Source organism: Salvelinus alpinus, chromosome 15, assembly GCF_045679555.1.
Source record: "Salvelinus alpinus chromosome 15, SLU_Salpinus.1, whole genome shotgun sequence".
Lineage (NCBI taxonomy): Eukaryota > Metazoa > Chordata > Actinopteri > Salmoniformes > Salmonidae > Salvelinus > Salvelinus alpinus.
In genome coordinates, this window is record NC_092100.1 from 23,728,664 (window position 1) to 23,749,312 (window position 20,649).

The following is a 20,649-nucleotide window of genomic DNA, read 5'->3' on the forward strand; positions in this document are numbered from 1 at the left end:
AAATTGGATTATTTCACATGGAGATGTGGGGATCTAAAAAGGCTGCCAGCTAGCTACTACTAGCAAGGGAAGGCGACTCTTCCTATTGCCCCCTTGTGTGTGGTAATGGGACCGGCGAGGATATCATGTTACCAAAAGGTGTCCGCTACAAAAGGTGTCCGCACGCATGTAGTTAAGTTTCACTATATTGGATCACTCCAATATATTGGTATCACTCCGCGGCGGAGGGATACATCCGAGGTGAGGATTTACAGGTTTACTCCCATGTACACCTGTGTCACAGCTGGGGCCCGCCCCCATATATAGACCCCGTGGCCGCGACACACGTTCTCTTTCATTTTCTCGGCGGACATCCGTATGGTTTGAGGTACAAACTTTCTGAAGTTTGCTTGGTAAGTCACTGGTAAGTGTAATATCTTGCGTGGAAGTATACTCACTGGCTGTTTGCAGCCTGGGGTTGCTGGCCCTTCCTCTTGAGTGCTCCCCTCACTGCACGCGGTTGATCTGTATCTTCCGCCTGTGGTTTGTTATACTTGTGTTTCATTAGCGTTACACTACGACTCCGTGTGCATCCGTTAATATGATGGCTCTTGCTGCCACAAACTGTAATTTACCATACACAACTTGCCGACTGGCTTGTTCTATTAGTGTGTTGTGAATTGCTTTAACATGCTGCTCTCTGCGCCTATGCTCTGCTAATTACGCCGCAGGTTTTTTTCTTGTTCTTTTCCCTGTAGAGTGTAAGAGAATCGTGGTGGGCTTCCCACTACGTTGAGACATTAACTTTGGAGTTCCTTAACAGAGTTACTCCATCATATGGTGCTGTTTTTACTGCTAGGATATTAAACCGTCTAGGTAATATTGCAGTTGGTAATAAAAAAATGAATAAATCAAATCCATTACCTGGTTGCTGTTTTTATGTCTGCCTGCTTTTCCAACACGGGTCTTCCCCATTTTTTGCAGAGGTACTGGGTAATTTATCCCTCACCGGTTCCTATTCCTCCAAGCGGGTCACGACATAAGGTCCCTCAGGGTGTCTGACCCCTGCTCCGTGGCCTTGTTGGCTTGACTGAGCTTATGGCTTCCCTTTGTAACAGGTGTGATGGTGGCATCCCTCCTGGGGATCCGCATACCTTGTGTATGCACTACCTGGGTTTGAGCCACACGGAGAGGGCGGAGGCTTTGTTTTGTGTGGTGATCTCAATGCCCGCGCCTGGCGCAATTGGAGGCCATGCACGAGTAGGTCGGCCAGGCTCAGGCTCAGGCTCGGGCTCGGGCTCAGGCTGGGGACAAGCTCCCTCCCTCAGGAGTGGTGCGCCAGCGAGCTGTTAGTCCCTCTACTGGGCCCAGTACCCCTCCCAGGAAACGTGGCCGGAGCAATCAAAGGCAGAGCCCATCTGCTGCCAGTACTGGACGGGGGCAGGAGTTGTACCGCTGAGACCACCTTGAACGGAGGGCGCATGTCCTGCATCAGGAGGTTGATAGCTTCAATGGTGACGACAGCTGTTCCCTGTTGGCCAGTGATAGGCTGTTCCTGTTGTCACTGTTCACCACCGTGAGTGGGGCTGACAGGCCATCAGAAGCCGGCAGAGGAGCTTACTCACTCGGGTAGCCACTGCACTGGACATCAAACTGGTGGACAGTGATGACTCTACATCTGTCCCCATCTCTGCTGAGTTCCGCGAGGCCTGGCAGGAGAGCTGGGCCTCTACCAGGGGTCGCTTCCAACTCACAGCAGAGACTGGACCATGGAGTTATGTTGCGGGTGCAGTTACTTGGCCTCCGGGAGTACCCGACCATGGACATCATGATAGCTGCCATGGTCCTCCCGGACCAGGAGATTATAGGGCGGAACCCGCGACTGAAGCCGGGACACCCCAGAGTCTTTGATGTGGACTTGAAAGCCACATATGGGTCCCTCTGCTCTCTTGGCCGCCTTACCAACGCGGCCATGCTGCTGCAGGCCTACCTGCAGACTCTGTTACCCCGGATGAAGGAGGGCACAGAGAAGCTCCTCCGGGAAGTGAAGGAGCTGTCTCGCCTGCTTTCCAGAGGGATGTGGCCCGTGCCAACGGACGATCCATAGCGCGCAGGTGGTTACCTCCCGGTGCCATCTCTGGCTGGCCCAATCCCGTCTGCCAGCTGCTCTCCAGAGCACATTTGCCACTCTTCCCATCACCCCAGGGCTGACGTTTGGCCCAGGGGTTGAAGATGTTCTGGAGCAGACCGATATGGTTCGTAGGGACTGGGAGACCCTGAGACAATTAATGCCGCCTCCTCAGGCCCCGGGTCCAAGGCAGATGGACCGTTGCCACCCACCTGCACCCAAACGATGGTGGGGTCCCTCTCATGCCCCATTCTGCCACATCGTGCTGCGGGACGACAGCGGCCGTGGAGCAACAGCCTAACCTGTCAACCGTCACCACCAAAGAGACATGCCTGGGGGACGCAGGCGCTCGGGCACCAGAGGAGAGGCAGGCCCTGGCAGGATCCCTGACACACCCTTCCCGCCCTCAGCCGCTTCTCCCGGTCTCAAAGGGCATAGTGGAAGGAGGGTGTGGAGTCCCCCTGGCTTTTGTCCATAATGCTCGAGGGGTACCGACTCCAATTCCGGTGCCGGCCCCCATCCTTCAGGGGCCTTCTTGTCACCACGGTGGCCGACCCCCCTGAAGAAGAACCCTGCGGTTGGAGATCTCCTCACTCCTGGACAAGGGTGCTGGTTTTCAGGTTGTGCCTGAGTCATGCGGGGTGCAGTATGTCCTCCAATACCTGCAGTCTCAGTTGGATGAGGGCTTGGCAGCCTCTACACTGAGAGAGTATTTGGCCGCTATATCTGCCTGCCATGTGGGGTGGATGGACAGGCCAGTGGGGCACCATCCCTTGGTCTCCAGGTTTATGAAGGGGGTTCATCGCCTGCATCCAGCTAGGACCCGCTCAATGGCGAGCTGGGATCTGGATGTGGTCTTGGCAGCTTTGGCCTCCCTGAAACACCTCTCTATGAAGGTGGCTTTCTTGGTAGCGATTTACTTCCATGAAGAGGGTGGGTGAGCTCCATGATCTTTCGGTAAGTTCTGAATGCTACCGCCCCAACCCGTCATTCCTCTCGAATGTTCTGTCAGACAGGCATGTGAACATCTCTTTTATCCTGTCTGCTTACGACCTCCCGGCAGTGAGGGGGAGTCTAGGCCTCCCTCCGGCATGCTGTACCCTGTGCAGGCACTGGCTGCCTATGTGGAGCGGACACGGTCAGTGAGAACAACAGACCAGCTCTTTGTCTGCTATGGTGAGAGAGTCCTGGGGGCTGGGTTATCAAAGCAGTGGCTCTCTCACTGGATTGTGGACACGATTACGACAGCATACCGCCTGGCTGGCAGGCCAGTGCTGGGATCTGTGGTGGCACATTCATCACGAGGTGTGGCTGCGTCCTGGGCTCTACTGAGAGGAGGGCCCCTCGCTGATATCTGTGCTGAGGCCAGCTGGTCTTCCTTTTGCACCGTTGCTTGGTACTATCAAGTAAATGTGGCATCTCCCTCTGCGATTGGTTCAGCGGTCCTGTGCGTTGCCTCCCCTTCCCGGGGACTGTGCAAGGAACCCGCTTCCACATTGACGGCCCTTGTGTCTCGGTCCCGCGCTGGGACTTCGCCGCTGGCTGGCCTGGCCCCTCTAGCACCGACTAAATCTGGTACGGGTATACCAATATATTGGAGTGATCAAATATAGTGAAACATAATGAAGGTTACGCATGTAACCACGGTTATGTGAGCTATATGGATCCTCTACGGTCCTCTACGGTGCTAGAGGTGCTACGGTGCTAGAGGCGCCTCAAAAATTATGTAGAGAACGTGTGTCGCGGCCATGGGTTCTATATATAGGGGAGGACCCCAGCGAGTAAATCTGTAAATCCTCACCTCGGATGTATCCCTCCGCCGCGGAGTGATACCAATATATTGGAGTGATCCATATAGCTCATATAACCGTGGTTACATACGTAACCTTCGATCAAGAGTGAAGCTTGTAGTAACAGCGCAACACAGCATAGTAGCAGGGAGGGAGCTGCTGACAGACACACAAGCTAACCTCCTCTTTTTTGTGTTGCCATGGGCCATTGTTGTAGAAAATGGCTGCTGCAGTCAGAGCAGAGAGATAACATTGCTCATCTGTCACTGTAAAACAAAGGCTTTTCTCACAGATTATTTGCTCAACCAGCCATTCCCTTACAAAAAAATAGAGCAGTTTTGAAACTGCAGTAAAAGTGCGGTAACTGCAGTCGATTGTGGTATTTTCAATGCAGTATTTGCAGCATACTGCAGTTATATACTGCACTCTAACTACAGTTATACTACAGTGTACAGCAGTTATACTTCACTCTGACTGCAATCTTTTTTCGTAAGGGTGCAGGCAGTGCTATATGTTAAAGATACATACTGTACAAAGGCTCTAGGCCAATTTGGTTCTGCACATTCAGGTGCATACAGGATGAGACATAATCCCTTGCAGGATTAGCCATAATCTCAGGTGCTCTATTCCCCAGCTGTATGTTACAGTTAGTACAGCAGTGCTAGCCTACAGTTGAAGTCGGAAGTTTACATTCACTTAGGTTGGAGTCATTTAAACTCGTTTTTCAACCACTCCACAAATTTCTTGATAACAAACTATAGTTTTGGCAAATCGGTTAGGACATCTACTTCGTGCATGACACAAGTAATTTTTCCAACAATTGTTTACAGACAGATTATTTCACTTCACTGTATCACAATTCCAGTGGGTCAGAAGTTTACATACACTACGTTGACTGTGCCTTTAAACAGCTTGGAAAATTCCAGAAAAGTATGTCATGGCTTTAGAAGCATCTGATAGGCCAATTGACATAATTGGAGGTGTACCTGTGGATGTATTTCAAGGCCTACCTTCAAACTCAGTGCCTCTTTGCTTGACATCAGGGGAAAATCAAAGAAAATCAGCCAAGACCTCAGATTTTTTTTTTTTAACTCCACAAGTCTGGTTCATCCTTGGGAGCAATTTCCAAACACCTGAAGGTACCACGTTCATCTGTACAAACAATAGTACGCAAGTATAAACACCGTGGGAGCACGCAGCCATCATACCGCTCAGGAAGGAGACGCGTTCTGTCTCCTAGAGATGAACATACTTTGGTGCGAAAAGTGCAAATCAATCCCAGAACAACAGCAAAGGACCTTGTGAAGATGCTGGAGGAAACAGGTACAAAGGTATCTATATCCACAGTAAAACGAGTTCTATATCGACATAACTTGAAAGGCCACTCATCAAGGAAGAAGCCACTGCTCCAAAACCGCCATAAAAAAAGCCAGACTACGGTTTGCAACTGCACATGGGGACAAAGATCGTACTTTTTGGAGAAATGTCCTCTGGTCTGATGAAACAAAAATAGAACTGTTTGGCCATAATGACCATCGTTATGTTTGGAGGAAAAAGGGGGAGGCTTGCAAGCCAAAAAACCCCATCCCAACCGTGAAGCACAGGGGTGTCAGCATCATGTTCGAGGGGTGCTTCACTGCAGGAGGAACTGATGCACTTCACAAAATAGATGGCATAATGAGGCAGGAAAATTATGTGGATATTATCCGAAATTATCCGACTTCAACTGTATATGGTGAGAGAGCCTTCAATACTGTATTCCCCCATATTGTGCCTCTTGTCCTCTAACCATCATCAGCCAGAGAGAAAAGTTTACTGGCATTCAGCACTGCAGGATGTCCAAAGTAAATAGACCTGTCCACATAGGCCCAATGCACGTCACTCCCTTATTGAACAACCACTATAGTGAGCTAGCTAGCCGCTACAAAGGCTACAATTGGTAGCTCTAAAACCATGAAAACATGTTTCACATTAGGCCTGTGTTTCCAGTGTTTGAAGAATACTGGCAGTGGACACGTTGCATGTGTCATCTTGTGTCTTTGCAGCACTGAACCACTTTTTGTATAGTCTTTGTATTTGGGAATTGTTTGTGCGTGTAATGAGTGAATATGCTATGCATTCTTTTTACCCATGAAATGTATGTTTCCCACATATTTGTTTTTTGCTTGTCTTCAGTGTTTCTTTCTTTATGAAGAGATCCTGTCACTGAAGGAGAGAGTTGTTTTATTTGGACTAGACAGTCAGTACCCCTGTGTCTGACTCTGAATGTCCCCCAGCCGTTATCTACTGCTGCATGTGATAAAGTGGCTATGATGTGGAGCTGTGAGGAAAACAACGGAGAGCAGGCAGACATCTCTATTAGTGCAGTGCTTTGGACAGGCCAACAGATAACCTATAAATAAGGGCAGTCCTGTCAGGAAACATAGCCATCCTCTAATCTTATCTCCTTCCTCTCAGGCTGAGGCTATTGCTATGCGTGGCTGGCTGTCACACTGGACCATGCCCTGGGTAACGTCATGTCATGAACCCGATATATAAATCTACCTGTTCTAACGGAACGACAGGTTGTCTTGCAATTTACACTGTGTCTCTAAATATAGCAGACCTGTCTGAAGAACTACACATAGCCGGGATTGAAAAGAAAAGGTAACTCCAGACATAGGGCCCTATCAATTTGAAGAGTTCTGTTGCCTACCTCATCCATTTTTTTTCTTTTTGCGAAAGGGAGTGGCTCCTAATCTGGGGCAAATTCTCGTGGTATCTTGTGGGAATTTGGATTTGAAATCAAACAATGACTGTGAGGAAGTGCAGATTGTCAGCTTCAATTTGAAGGTATTTTCATCCATATCGTGTGAACTGTTTCAGAAATTACAGCACAAATGTCATACCCCAAAATGCTAATGACCCCTGTTATTGTAATGGTGAGAGGTTAGCATGTCTTGGGGGTATGATATTTTTGCGTCTAACTTTCTCACTTATCATTATTCAAGATTCATTCAGGATTATCCGTAATCATGGTAGCTGCCACATTAATGTAGAAGTGATTAGAAACAGTATATTGTTATTTACAATAAAAGTGACTCCAAAATGACACTACATTATTTACCATGCATTTCTATTGGGCACAAATAAAATTCATAGAATAAAAAGGACATCTTCCTTGTAATTGTATCAACTCGCTACCCAAAGTTTTTACTTGCGACATATGCACTAAAGAGGAACAGTGAGTACATATTGAAGATGTGCCTGCTCATCCCCAGAATATTTTTTACTTATTTCAAAGGATAAAGTGAAGGACATGAACTGAGTTAAAAACACTATAACATATGGAAGAAAATTAAACGTGTTCTACAAGAACCAATATCACTCACTAAAAACACAACCTTATGGGGAACAATCCTTGGACGGCTTTTCAGAATTCACTGATAAATTGGTCCACATGGAAAACTAAAGGAATAGAAACCGGAAATACATTTATTTCCTTGACAGAATTAAAAAGTAATTTTGGACTGACCAATCTAGATAGTTTCAAATACATACAACTTAAAAGTAACATTTCACAATTTTTATTGGACATCTTTTGGATATCAGAGCAACCTGCAGGAATCTGAGTCAGAAAAGGATGTTCATATGATAGGAAAGATATACAAAGCCTTGCAGAGAGCATATCCAACTGACCATCTCTTAGAAGAAATTCTATTGGAACCAAGATTTAAAAAGGATTTAAAAAGGAACTGATATTGGCACAAGATGGAGGGAAAATTGGAGCATAACTAACAAAATTACAGTTAATGAAAGTTTACGCTTAATCTAGTATAAACTAATGTATATTTATTATACAAGAGACAAAATTCACAAATTCTACAGCACAGAGTCGTCTTTTTTTTTGCATTTACATATATATATATTTTTTTAACTAGGCAAGTCGGTTAAGAACAAATTCTTATTTACAATGACGCCCTAGGAAGAGTGGGTTAACTGTTCAGGGCAGAACGACAGATTTTTACCTTGTCAGCTCGGGGATTCGATCCACCAACCTTTCGGTTATTGGCACAACACTCTAACCACTAGGCTAACTGCCATACAATCTACCTGCAGTGAAGCTGCTCAACATTTACATTACATTCAGTCATCTAGCAGACTCTCCCATCCAGAACGACCCACAGGAGCAACCAGATCTCCCACCAAGTGAATCGGGGACATGAAACAGCGATCTCTCGGCCACCGGTCCAAGCTCCCAACCGCCAGGCCATGAACCATCCAAATTTCCCCACATTTCCCCTCGAGAGCTGCCCCTCAACCGTCAAAGACCCCCCCCCCAATATATATACAAATTCAAAAATATGATATTCGCAATGTCACTCACACACACTTGATTGAATGGGCTTGTCATTCACACAGTATTGACAAAAAAGTGCATTTGATCTAAATATGGGTATACGAGGACATTTAGTGGTCACCAGGTTTTTCGTCCTCGGTGAGACCTCTTTCTTATGCAAAAAAAAAACACAACTAGAGATTTCATGCATGCAATGCAATGAGATATTTTTGAAGCAGGTATTTACTTTGCAACATGTATTGTCATTGACTAGAACAAAGCTTGTAGCTTGTATGAGCTATGCATCTGTGTATCGGTGTTTTTGTACCCCTCTACTAGCTAGCTAGATGGGCCAGTCCAGTCGTAGAGAGGCAAATTGGTTTTACCACCTGGATATAGGGGTGGAAGACTAATCGAACCATCTTGTAGCTGGTTCCCTCCGACGTTTTCCCTAGGAGAGCTGGCGCTCGAAGTCTCGCAGATTGATCGCTATCTTAAGTGTAGTTCCAATTGACTAACATTGCCTCCACTGCCCTCAAATTAGCTTGAGGGAGTGAGTGAAGAACTTGATCTCTTGTGGGATTGATATGACCCACAATTCATTGCAAACTGTAGTCACGTGTCATAATCCGGTGGTCGCAAAGTGTCACATTTAATAATTCTCTAAACCAGCTTCATGAGATGGTCAGCTGGAATGCATTTCAATTAACAGGTGTGCCTTGTTAAAAGTTAATTTGTGGAATTTCTTTCCTTAATGCGTTTGAGCCAATCAGTTGTGTTGTGACAAGGGAGGGGTGGAATACAGAGGATAGCCCTATTAGGTAAAAGACCAAGTCCATATTATGGCAAGAACAGCTCAAATAAGCAAAGATAAATGACAGTCCATCATTACTTTAAGACATGAAGGTCAGTCAAACCTGAACATTTCAAGAACTTTAAACGTTTCTTCAAGTGCAGTTGCAAAAACCATCAAGCGCTATAATGAAACTGGCTCTCATGAGGACCGCCACAGGAACGGAAGACCCAGAGTTCTCTGCTGCAGAGGATAAGTTCAGCCAGTTACCAGCCTCAAATATTGCAGCCCAAATAAATGCTTCAGAGTTCAAGTAACAGACACATTTCAACATCAATTGTTCAGAGGAGACTACGTGAATCAGGCCTTCATGGTCAAATTGCTGCAAAGAAACCACTACGGACACCAATAAGAAGAAGAGACTTGCTTGGGCCAAGAAACGCGAGCAATGGACATTAGACTGGTAGAAATCTGTCCTTTGGTCTGATGAGTCCAAATTTGAGATTTTTGGTTCCAACCGCCTTGTGTTTGTGAGATGCAGAGTAGGTGAACAGATGATCTTCGCATGTTTGGTTCCCACCGTGAAGCATGGAGGAAGAGGTGTGATGGTGTGGGGTTGCTTTTCTGGTGACACTGTCTGTGATTTCTTTAGAATTCAAGGCACACTTAAGTAGCATGGCTACCACAGCATTCTGCAGCGATACGCCTTCCCATCTGGTTTGACCAAGAAGAAGAGTGATGCATCAGATGACCTGGCCTCCACAATCACCTGACCTCAACCCAATTGAGATGGTTTGGGATGAGTTGGACCACAGAGTGAAGGAATAGCAGCCAACAAGTGCTCAGCATATGTGGGAGCTCCTTCAAGACTGTTGGAAAAGCATTCCAAGGGAAGCTGGTTGAGAGAATGCCAAGTGGCTACTTTGAAGAATCTAAAATATATTTTGATTTGTTTTAAACTTTTGGATGAGTAGGTGTGTCCAAACTTTTGACTGGTACTGTATGACATTGATTTTATTGTTGTAAAATCGGCTCAGTCTCGTAGTGAGGAGCCTATAAAATGTAACTAGCTTCATAAACATATTTTGGGGAATTCTGAAATGTATTGGAATAAATGACCAAGCTATAAAACTAGCTAGCCAGCTATGAGTAACTGTACCTAGGTTAGCTTGCTAGGTACATTAATAGCTTTAGGTTGGTTGTTTTTAAACTGAATTTCAAGATTTCCACCAGAGACATTGCCTCTCCAATCATCACTCTCTCTCGCTTGAGCAAGGAACATTTAAGGCACATTTGGATGTGACGATATAAAATGTAATTCAAGGGCTGAGGGTTTAGGACCGAGGGCTGTCTACTTTGAATGTGGACTGCAGCCCTGGTCACAGATTAGGAGATACTCCCTTTGCAAAAAGAGTAGTGTGTAGTTCCATTAGTTAGATATACCACTACAGTGCCTTGCAAAAGTATTCATGCCCCTTGGATTTCTTCCCATTTTATTGTGTTACAAAGTGGGATTAAAATAGGTTTAATTGTAAAAAAAAAAAAAAATATATATATATATATATATATATATATAACAATATACTCTAATGTCAAAGTGGAAGAACAATTATATACACTACCGTTCAAAAGTTTGGGGTCACTTAGAAATGTCCTTGTTTTACATGAAAACATACATGAAATTAGTTGCAAAATGAATAGGAAATATAGTCAAGATGTTGACAAGGGTATAAATAATGATTTTTAATTGAAATAATAATTGTGTCCTTCAAACTTTGCTTTCGTCAAAGAATCCTCCATTTGCAGCAATTACAGCCTTGCAGACCTTTGGCATTCTAGTAGTCAATTTGTTGAGGTAATCTGAAGAGATTTCACCCCATGCTTCCTGAAGCACCTCCCACAAATTGGATTGGTTTGATGGGCACTTCTTACGTACCATACGGTCAAGCTGCTCCCACAACAGCTCAATAGGGTTGAAATCCGGTGACTGTGCTGGCCACTCCATTATAGACAGAATACCAGCTGACTGCTTCTTCCCTAAATAGTTATTGCGTAGTTTGGAGCTGTGCTTTGGGTCGTTGTCCTGTTGTAGGAGGAAATTGTCTCCAATGAAGCCCCGTCCACAGAGTATGGCATGGCGTTGCAAAATGGAGTGATAGCCTTCCTTCTTCAAGATCCCTTTTACCCTGTACAAATCTCCCACTTATTTGTGTGAAATGATAGTGGTTGACATGATTTTTGAATGACTAACCCTTCCTTTGTCCCCCATACGTACAACATCTGTAAAGTCCCTCAATTTCAATCACAGATTCAACTACAAATATCAGGGAACTTTTCAAAAGCCTCGTAAAGAAGGGCAGTGATTGGTAGATGGTTAACAATAACAAATCAGACATTGAATATTCCTTTAAGCATGGTCAAGGTAATAATTATGCTGTGGATTACAGTATGTATTAAACCACCCAGACACATCAAAAAGATAGTCGTCCTTCTGAACTGAGCTGCAGGAAAGGAATGAAACTGCTCCGGGATATTACCATAAGGCCATTAGTGATTTTAAAACAGTTACGTAGTTTCATGGCAGTGATGGGAGAAAACTGAGGATCTGGATCAACAACAATTGTAGACTTCACAATAACGACTTAAATGACAGTGAAATGAAGAATACAAAATATACAGAATACAAATATTCCAAAACATGCATCTTGTGTGCAACAAGGCACTAAAGTAATACTGCAAAAAACATGGAAAGGAATACACTTTTTGGCCTAAATGCAAAGCCTTATGTTTTGGGCAAATCCAATACATCACTGAGTAACTGCCTTCTTATTTTCAAGCAAGGTGGTGACTGCATCATGGTATGGTATGCTTGACATCGGTAAATATTGGGGATAATATTTTTAGGATTAAAGGGGGGGGGGGTGCAACTCAATATTAGAAAGATGTTCTTAATGTTTGGTATACTCGGTGTATACTGGAGTTGATGACCAAGAAGACAGTGCATGTTCCTGAGTGGCCAAGTTACAGTTTTGACTTAAATCAGCTTAAAAAAAATATGTCAAGACTTGAAAATTACTGTCTAGCTATGATCCCCTAAATCTTGACAGATCTTGAAGAATTATGAAAAGAATAATGGGCTAATATTGCACAATCCAGGTGTGTAAAGCTCTTAGTGACTTACCCAAGAAGACTCACAGCTGTAAACGCTGCCAGAGGTGTTTCTAACATGTATTGACTCAGGGAGCTGAATACTTATGTAACGCCTATATTTTAGTTATTGAATTGCTATCGATCTTTTAAAAATGTTTTAAAGTCTTTAACTTTCACATTAAATGGTATTTTATGTAGATTGTTGACAAAAAAATACAATTAAATCAATTTTATTCCCCCTTTGTAACACAATAAAATGTGAAGAGATCCAAGGAGTGTGAATACTTTTGCAAGGCAAAAGAGTAATTGACTACTGGAAACACTACCTAGATTTGAATTTAGTTCAACTACCACCAAGCTACTGCAAAATGTAATTCAATTACTAGTTGAACTATATGTAGTTCACTACTCCCCAACACTGGTACACACACATTCTCTTACGCAATACACTGTAATTACATAAGGCACGGTAATTATTGTTTTAGCAGGGTTTGTTTTTCTGTATACAGTAGAATGTTCCAACCTACATTACGGGTTGATAGTGCTATAACAAAACCCAGCCTCTTCCTACTATAATAGACAGGTGTTGATACCTACCCACCATGCTCTTAATGTTCTCTGTTTCTGTTTGGGTTTCTCCTCTGGTTTATTTGCCATGCTGTTGCAATCTCTGACAATGTAAGCTATTAGTTAAAACTATGTAAATCAAACTTTGTAGATCAAATGTATAATTGTATTTCTATTTGTCTGTCTTTTTCCAGGGTAAGTGTCTTCTGACGGTGCAGCTGGGTGATGGAGAGCGTTTGGAGGATGTAGAGTTCTACCTGCTGTTTGCTGGCACCACCCAGAGGCACCTGACCAGTACCTTGAGGATAAGCCATGTCACCCTACAGGCTGTGTGCCCAGGTAAATTCCACCATGCACCACACACACAACTGGTTGCTAGATCTGATGCTGGACAGTCGTACTGGTGGTGTGTGTGTGTGGCAGATCCGTTTGGATTATGAGTCTTTTATGATTACACACACACATGTTACACATGTTATGTTCTATCCTCGTGGGGACCTACAATTAATTTCCATTAAATTCTATTTTCCCTGACCCTAAACCACAGGAGGTTGGTGGCACCTTAATTGGGGAGGACAGGCACCTGGTAATGGCTAGAGTGGAATAGGTGGAAAGGTATCAACAACAAACACATGGTTACCATTTGCTCCTTTTTAGCCATTATTATGAGCCGACCTCACCTCAGCAGCCTCCGTTGCCCTAAACCTAACCCTAATTGTAACACTAAACCTAACCCTAATTGTAACACTAAACCTAACCCTAATTGTAACACTAAACCTAACCCTAATTGTAACACTAAACCTAACCCCTTGTCACGCTCGCTATCCTCAAACTCCCTGTCATAAATCTACCAAGACGCAGCGTGCATGTAGTTCCACATCCTTTTAATGGAAGTGAAACCGAAACAACCAAAAAACAAACAGGTAAACAGCAAAGACCGTGACGCAACCGAGGTGCACACAAACACACACGGAAAATAATTACCCACAAAACACAGGTGGGAAAAGTCTACCTAAGTATGGTTCTCAATCAGAGACAACGATAGACAGCTGCCTCTGATTGAGAACCACACCCGGCCAAACACATAGAAATAGAAAATCATAGAAGATAGACTGCCCACCCAAATCACACCCTGACCAAACCAAAATAGAGACATAAAACGCTCTCTACGGTCAGGGCGTGACACCCCTAAGCTTAAAATAGCCTTTGTCCTCATGAGGATGTGGGAAATGTCCCCAGATTATTTTCCTTGTTTTACTATACACACACATACACACATACAGCATATGTTTTACTATCCTTGTGGGGACCTAAAATTGATTTCCATTCAAAATCCTATTTTCCCTTATCCTAACCCTAATTCTAACCCTAAACTTAATTCCTTAGCCTATATTAGCCTTTGTCCCCACGAGGGATAATTGTCCTTGTTTTACTATCTTTGTGGGGACTTTGGAGGATTTCCGATGCCCACGAGGATAGTAATACACACACACCCCGCTCTTCATGGGCACAGAGAGACATTGTACATGGATTTCCAGCTAATGATTTGTGCTTCATGGTTCCACTGAAATGGGACGAGCCTCTTGGCAGCTACCACAGGAAAGGAGCATTTGTAAAGACTGCTTCTCTTCTAGATGTATGCCATCTTGCTTTTTTCACAGTCATGGAAATACATTGTTATAATGTGAGAACATTGCTCAATAATTATATCTATCTCAGTCTGGTTGTTGGCAATAAACCATGTTCTCATCAAATGGCTGTTTATGTCTAGGCAGCCTTACCAGAAGAAGACTTGGTGATAAAACTAAAATATATTTAGGTGTTTTTGTCTTTCACCCGGCTCCAGTTATCACCCTGAGCGGTATGCAGGGTCCATGTAAAAACATGGCTGAAGTGGCATATTGATGATGGTATGATGGCTGCCCCAGCTTTGATTTATCAGTGTTTGTGTTGTGTGTGTGTGTATGGACGTCAGCAGAGCTATGAATAGGAGTATTTGGGTCTCCTGTCCCATCACTCCTGTTTCATAATATGAGCTCTCCTTAACTAAGTTCTCACATGTCCTTTTTCTGTGGAGTCCATGCATTCTTAGAGGGAGGGACATGGTAAAGAACAGTTCAGTATATCACGTCACTAGGCCATGTTTTAAACACTTTTTGTTGTTGCTAATAGGTTTTGATGGTAATTTCCCCTATTTGTGACACCTATAATGAATAATCCTCTGATTGTGAGAATAGCATATTTACCTTTTGGTTCACAGGCCTCTTCAATGTTACATCTCTATCTGTGGTCTGTTTTAAAATGGTCGGTTTAATGGTCCACTGGGATGGAGGCTAGATTAACGTTTGTCTGCTTTGAAACCTGTTGACCCCATGCAGCCAAGTTATTTGGGCAAGCAACGTGGCAGTTACTCTGTCACTCCTACCCATATTAGCTGACGAGAGACTTAAATGCTAAAGGCTTCCTTTTCATTTCTCTGTGGTTTTTAAAACTATTCACTGACAAATAGTGTTTAATGTTTGGACTTTGTGCATCTTAGCAACCAGAGAAGCCACAGAACTCAAGCCAGCATTGCAGCAGGACAGTGGAGCTTGAACATGGTTTTCTCTGTTCTTTTCTCTGGAGTCTGAGCTGTAGGGATACTACACACTGTAAACTCACACTGTAAACTCACACTGTAAACTCACACTGTAAACTCACACTGTAAACTCACACTGTAAACTTACACTAAAGTCTTTTTGGCATGTCTGAAGCACGTGTGCAGGTTATATTAACCCTCCATCCTCCCTCCCCAGCCCATGACTGCTGTGAGTCGGTGCAAGTCACGCTGTGCTCTGCGCGGTCTGATGGCTCGGTGGACCCTGTGGCCGAGGAGCGCTTCCAGTTTGTCCAGGACCTGGCCTTCGACATGGCCCAGTTCCTGGTGAGCGCTGCAGGGCGGGCCGACGGTCTGGAGGGGGCGCTGCTGCTGGATGAGTGCCAGATCCCCCTGCAGGAGTGTGAGCGACTGGACGAGAGCCTCTCCCTGGCACTCAGACACCTGGCCCTGCCCCAGGGGTGGAGCGTCCTGGGCGCCAACGTAGGCACACCACCAGGTACCAACCTGGACAACAGCATTGGTGAGTAGGGATGCTTTGTGTGTCTCTGTGCGTCTACTTCTGTATGTTTCTCACAGTTTAGTGTTGCAGCACGGTCTGTCTGTACATTATCATGCCTTATACCCTCTTAATGTGCCTGTAGATTTCCTACGGTATGTGTTGCTGTGTTCTGTTCACACCTCAGTGAAGTAATCAAGTAGACTGAGGGAACATTTGTTGTTTCCTCCGAGAGATGATTTGGCCGGGGTCCCATTCCGCTGTGTGAGTAGTGGAGCGTGCCCACCAGGTGGTTCACTAATAATACTCCAGCTCCGCCTGGGCATTAATGTTCGCACCAGCCACCTACGGCTTTAGGAGAAAGATCCACTCCAGCTAACGGCCAATCAGAGGTCACTTTATTCATTTTGTGTTTTTTTGGATGGGCTCTGACATGTGTAACTACTTTCAGTCAAACTGCAGTGATTCTGTTAGTTGGCACACAGACGGTCCTGACAGAGGAGCGAGTCTGACTAGAGAGGTCTACCCTAGATAGGAGAGGAAGGGCTTTAGCTGAGAGAGCAGTGTCCCCTGGGATAGCACCAGTTCTCCACTCCTGATGTTCATGGCTCGGCTTTCCGACTGCATTTACACCCACTTCTGTTTTCTGCTCCTATTGGGTCATCATCATAAATCAGGAATGCAGATATGTCAGATATGCTAAAAACAAACATTCCCACCCAATTAAGAAGTAGGCAGTAACACACAGTGTTTATATGGCCTATTAACCAGAGCCTGGGACATATTTTGGAGCACAAAAGGGGAAATTTGGGATAAATGTCGGCTCTGGTCAGAGCTGACTGGTATTTGTTTCATTTGGAGCCAGTAAGCCTGTTCTTGTCAGTAGAGTGTTAGTGTACTATCACCTCTCTCTGCTCCTCTCTCCTCTCCTCTTTCTCTGCTCCTCTCTTCTCTCTCCTCTCTTCTCTCTCTGCTCCTCTCTCTCTGCTCCTCTCTCTTTGTTCCCTTCTCCTCTCTTCTCTCTCTGCTCCTCTCCTCTCTCCTCTCTCCTCTCTCTGCTCCTCTCTCCTCTCTTCTCTCCTCTCTTCTCTCTCTGCTCCTCTCTCCTCTGCTCCTCTCCCCTGTTCTCTCTCTGCTCCTCTCTCTGCTTCCCTCTTTCTCTGCTCCCCTCTCTCTTTTCTCTTCTCTCTCTGCTCTGCTCCTCTCTCCTCTGCTCCTCTCTCCTCTGCTCCTCTCCCCTCTTCTATCTCTGCTCCTCTCTTCTCTCTCTGCTCCTCTCTCTCTGCTTCCCTCTTTCTCTGCTCCCCTCTCTCTTTGCTCCTCTCTCCTCTCCTCTCTTTCTCCTCTCATCTCTCTCTGCTCCCCTCTCTCTCTGATCCTCTCTCCTCTCCTCCCCTCTCTCTCTGCTCCTCTCTCTCTGCACCAGTAATACGAGATTGTGGTAAAGGAGGAAAAACCTGGTATTTTAAGATGAAATAAGTGTGCACGAATAGTCATGAAAAAACTAGAGGCAGATGAGACAGACATGCAGCCCTTTCAGCCACTTGAATTTATGGCCCTATAGCAATATACTGTAATAGTATAGGACCCATAGGTCATCATGAAAACTATTGGCTCCTGCTGGGTAATTTGGAACACCAAACTGGAGAAGACAGATTGAACAAGACATTTGTGTTTTCTAACATTGTCAGTGCTTAGCAATTATAATCCATCATAAACATATCTATAGTTAAGAATGTCAACTCCAGGCTGATTTGATATTTACAGCAATACTACAGAAAGACATTTGAAGGACCTTTCAGTCCTTTGTGCTTCTCGTCCCCTTAGACTTTTGTTGACATAGGCACATATGAGCTGTGTCCCAATTGACGAGGATGCTGCCTCCCAATCCCAAGGTAGCTTAAAGTGCTGCCTTCTAAGGTGCCTTCATTCGGGTGTGACTACAGGGAGTACAGCTATGACTCAAAAGTGATAGCTGAAAAAAAGTGACTTTTGTAGCAGGTTAGGAGAGCATTGTTATCTAACTCTGAACCGTTTACTAATCTTAACCTAAATCCCCTAACCTGCCACTTTAATTATCATAACCTGCTGCGTAAATTCTCCTAACCTGCTATAAAAAAAGTCCTTCCGGTCGTAGTTGTACTCCCTCTAATCAGAACTCTTCATTCGGCTATTTTGAAGGTAGCATGCCATGTAACCTTTCCCGGGGAGGCTAACCCATAACACCTTGTTTTATTTTTAGCTGACATTAAGTTGAAGTAGCCTTCTAATCTAGTTAGATTGCATCATATCACCTTTCAATATTAGTTATCAACTAATATAACACCATGTTATCTTGAACATCCGTGTCATTTAATACTATGCACGGATCACAATGCAAGCCTACTCATTAGAAACACCAATACAAGCTCTAATGCATTATTAGCTTCACACTGAAACACCACTATTATGGTTATTCATCATTCCTAAACGGTGAAATAGCTTACTTAGACGCTAGTTTTTTTTGGAGATAGCTATCGTGCATGCAAGCTTACCTGTCATGTCCACAACGATGGAGCAGCACACCAAGCGATATGCGAGAGTAGGACCCTGTAACGTAGGATAATTATTCTGGTCGCTGTCAACTTCATTCATTAACAGGTACTGAGGAGATCGACTCTGTTACTTGTTTACTTGTTATTCATGTCAGATATTTCAATTTTGGGATAGTTGTTCACTGAATTGCTAGCTCACACTGCTACAGTGACTACAATGTAAACAAATGTCTCGCGCTCAGTGGAATGTGAATGCGTTATCACGTGATGCTGCCTTGGGCCTTGTCCCAAATGGCAGTTACCTACTGGAAAGTGCTATCTACTTAGATAGGTTCATTTGGAAGCAGGTACTTGGATTGGGACACAACCATGGTCTGAATTCCAAAGCACTAAAATCGGTATGCTGTGTATACATGTCTAGTCTACCGTCTTTGTATTTAGCTTTGACTGATGACAGATTGTAATACGAACAGAATGTGTTTAATCCTCTAATGTTAGTTCCAATTCCTGCATTCTGTCAGAGCTGTGCCACTGACTGCTGATGTGGTGAGCAGATGTTCTGTCTGGGTTGTAAACCAGTGCCTCTGTCAGGAATAGATAAGAGGAACACAAAAACTCACAGAGCTAGAAGACTGAGAGCCCCTCCTATCAGCCTCTCAAAGGACTGCTTTGTTTTGTCCACTCAGTGATAGATATATCCCTATTAAATGTATTGGGATCGGTTTATAGTATCAGAATGGCTTTGATCCTTTTTTCTCAGGGATTCAGCATGTACGAGCACAGGGATTTGGCAGGGACCTCTGCCTAGTAACAATGTACAGAACAAGCCAACAATGTATGGCGAGCTAGAAACACCTGTCAGATTGGCCGGTTTATATGCTTCAGGTGGTTCTGGGTCTGACGTGCACCCAGATGAAAGCATGCTGTCCTTTATTTGGTGGGACATGTGAGCCTGCTTATATCCCCTGTGCTTTGCATCTCCTCCGGTTCCACTGTTACCTGAGGTCTTCCCTGATAATATTTGATTCCAAAACGCTTTGATGTTTGAAAAAAGAAAAGGGGGAAAGATGAATGGTCCTTTAAGAATAGATGATGCTGCAGTCAGGTTAGGAACATTTCATTCCTCTCCCCAACCTGCCGGTAGAGTGGGCCAGATGTTTAATGCCTTCTCCAGCCCTGGCATTTCCTGAAGCTGGTCCCGGGCACCTTGGTGAGGCACAGTGAGCCTTGAAACTGGAGCTAGCAGCAGGCCGCCTGGCCCAGAGGCTCTCTCTGTTAGCTGGCTCTGCTGGCACCGCCTGGCCCAGAGGCTCTCTCTGTTAGCTGGCTCTGCTGGCACCGCCTGGCCCAGAGGCTCTCTCTGTTAGCTGTCTCTGCTGGCACTGCCCGGTCTAGAGGCTCTCTCTGTTAGCTGGCTCTGCTGGCACCGCCTGGCCCAGAGGCTCTCTCTGTTAGCTGGCTCTGCTGGCACTGCCCGGTCTAGAGGCTCTCTCTGTTAGCTGGCTCTGCTGGCACCGCCTGGCCCAGAGGCTCTCTCTGTTAGCTGGCTCTGCTGGCACCGCCTGGCCCAGAGGCTCTCTCTGTTAGCTGGCTCTGCTGGCACCGCCTGGCCCAGAGGCTCTCTCTGTTAGCTGGCTCTGCTGGCACCGCCCGGTCTAGAGGCTCTCTCTGTTAGCTGGCTCTGCTGGCGCCGCCCGGTCTAGAGGCTCTCTCTGTTAGCTGGCTCTGCTGGCACCGCCTGGCCCAGAGGCTCTCTCTGTTAGCTGGCTCTGCTGGCACCGCCTGGCCCAGAGGCTCTCTCTGTTAGCTGGCTCTGCTGGCACTGCCCGGTCTAGAGGCTCTCTCTGTTAGCTGGCTCTGCTGGCACTGCCCGGTCTAGAGGCTCTCTCTGTTAGCTGTCTCTGCTGGCACCGCCTGGCCCAGAGGCTCTCTCTGTTAGCTGGCTCTGCTGGCACCGCCCGGTCTAGAGGCTCTCTCTGTTAGCTGACTCTGCTGACACCGCCCGATCTAGAGGCTCTCTCTGTTAGCTGTCTCTGCTGGCACCGCCCGGTCTAGAGGCTCTCTCTGTTAGCTGTCTCTGGTGGCACCACCCGGCCTAGAGGCTCTCTCTGTTAGCTGGCTCTGCTGGCACCGCCCGGTCTAGAGGCTCTCTCTGTTAGCTGACTCTGGTTGCACCACCCGGCCTAGAGGCTGTCTTTGTTAGGTGGCTCTACTGGCACCTCCCGGCCCCAGCGCCCCGGCCACAGCCAAAAACTAGTACGAGTAAAATAAAGCAGAGGGGCATTAATATCATGA

At 45.5% G+C, this 20,649-nt stretch overlaps 1 protein-coding gene across 6 annotated transcripts in view; it reads left to right on the top strand.

Annotated features, from left to right (window-relative positions):
• The window catches only part of LOC139539759 (A-kinase anchor protein 13-like), a 149,900-nt gene that overhangs the window by 56,808 nt on the left and 72,443 nt on the right, over positions 1 to 20,649 (top strand). For all 6 annotated transcript variants that reach the window (XM_071343025.1, XM_071343027.1, XM_071343028.1 and 3 more), the window contains exons 3-4: positions 12,920 to 13,064; positions 15,521 to 15,844. In XM_071343025.1, the coding sequence (XP_071199126.1) occupies positions 12,920 to 13,064; positions 15,521 to 15,844 (469 nt within the window). The remainder of the gene's footprint in view (positions 1 to 12,919; positions 13,065 to 15,520; positions 15,845 to 20,649) is intronic.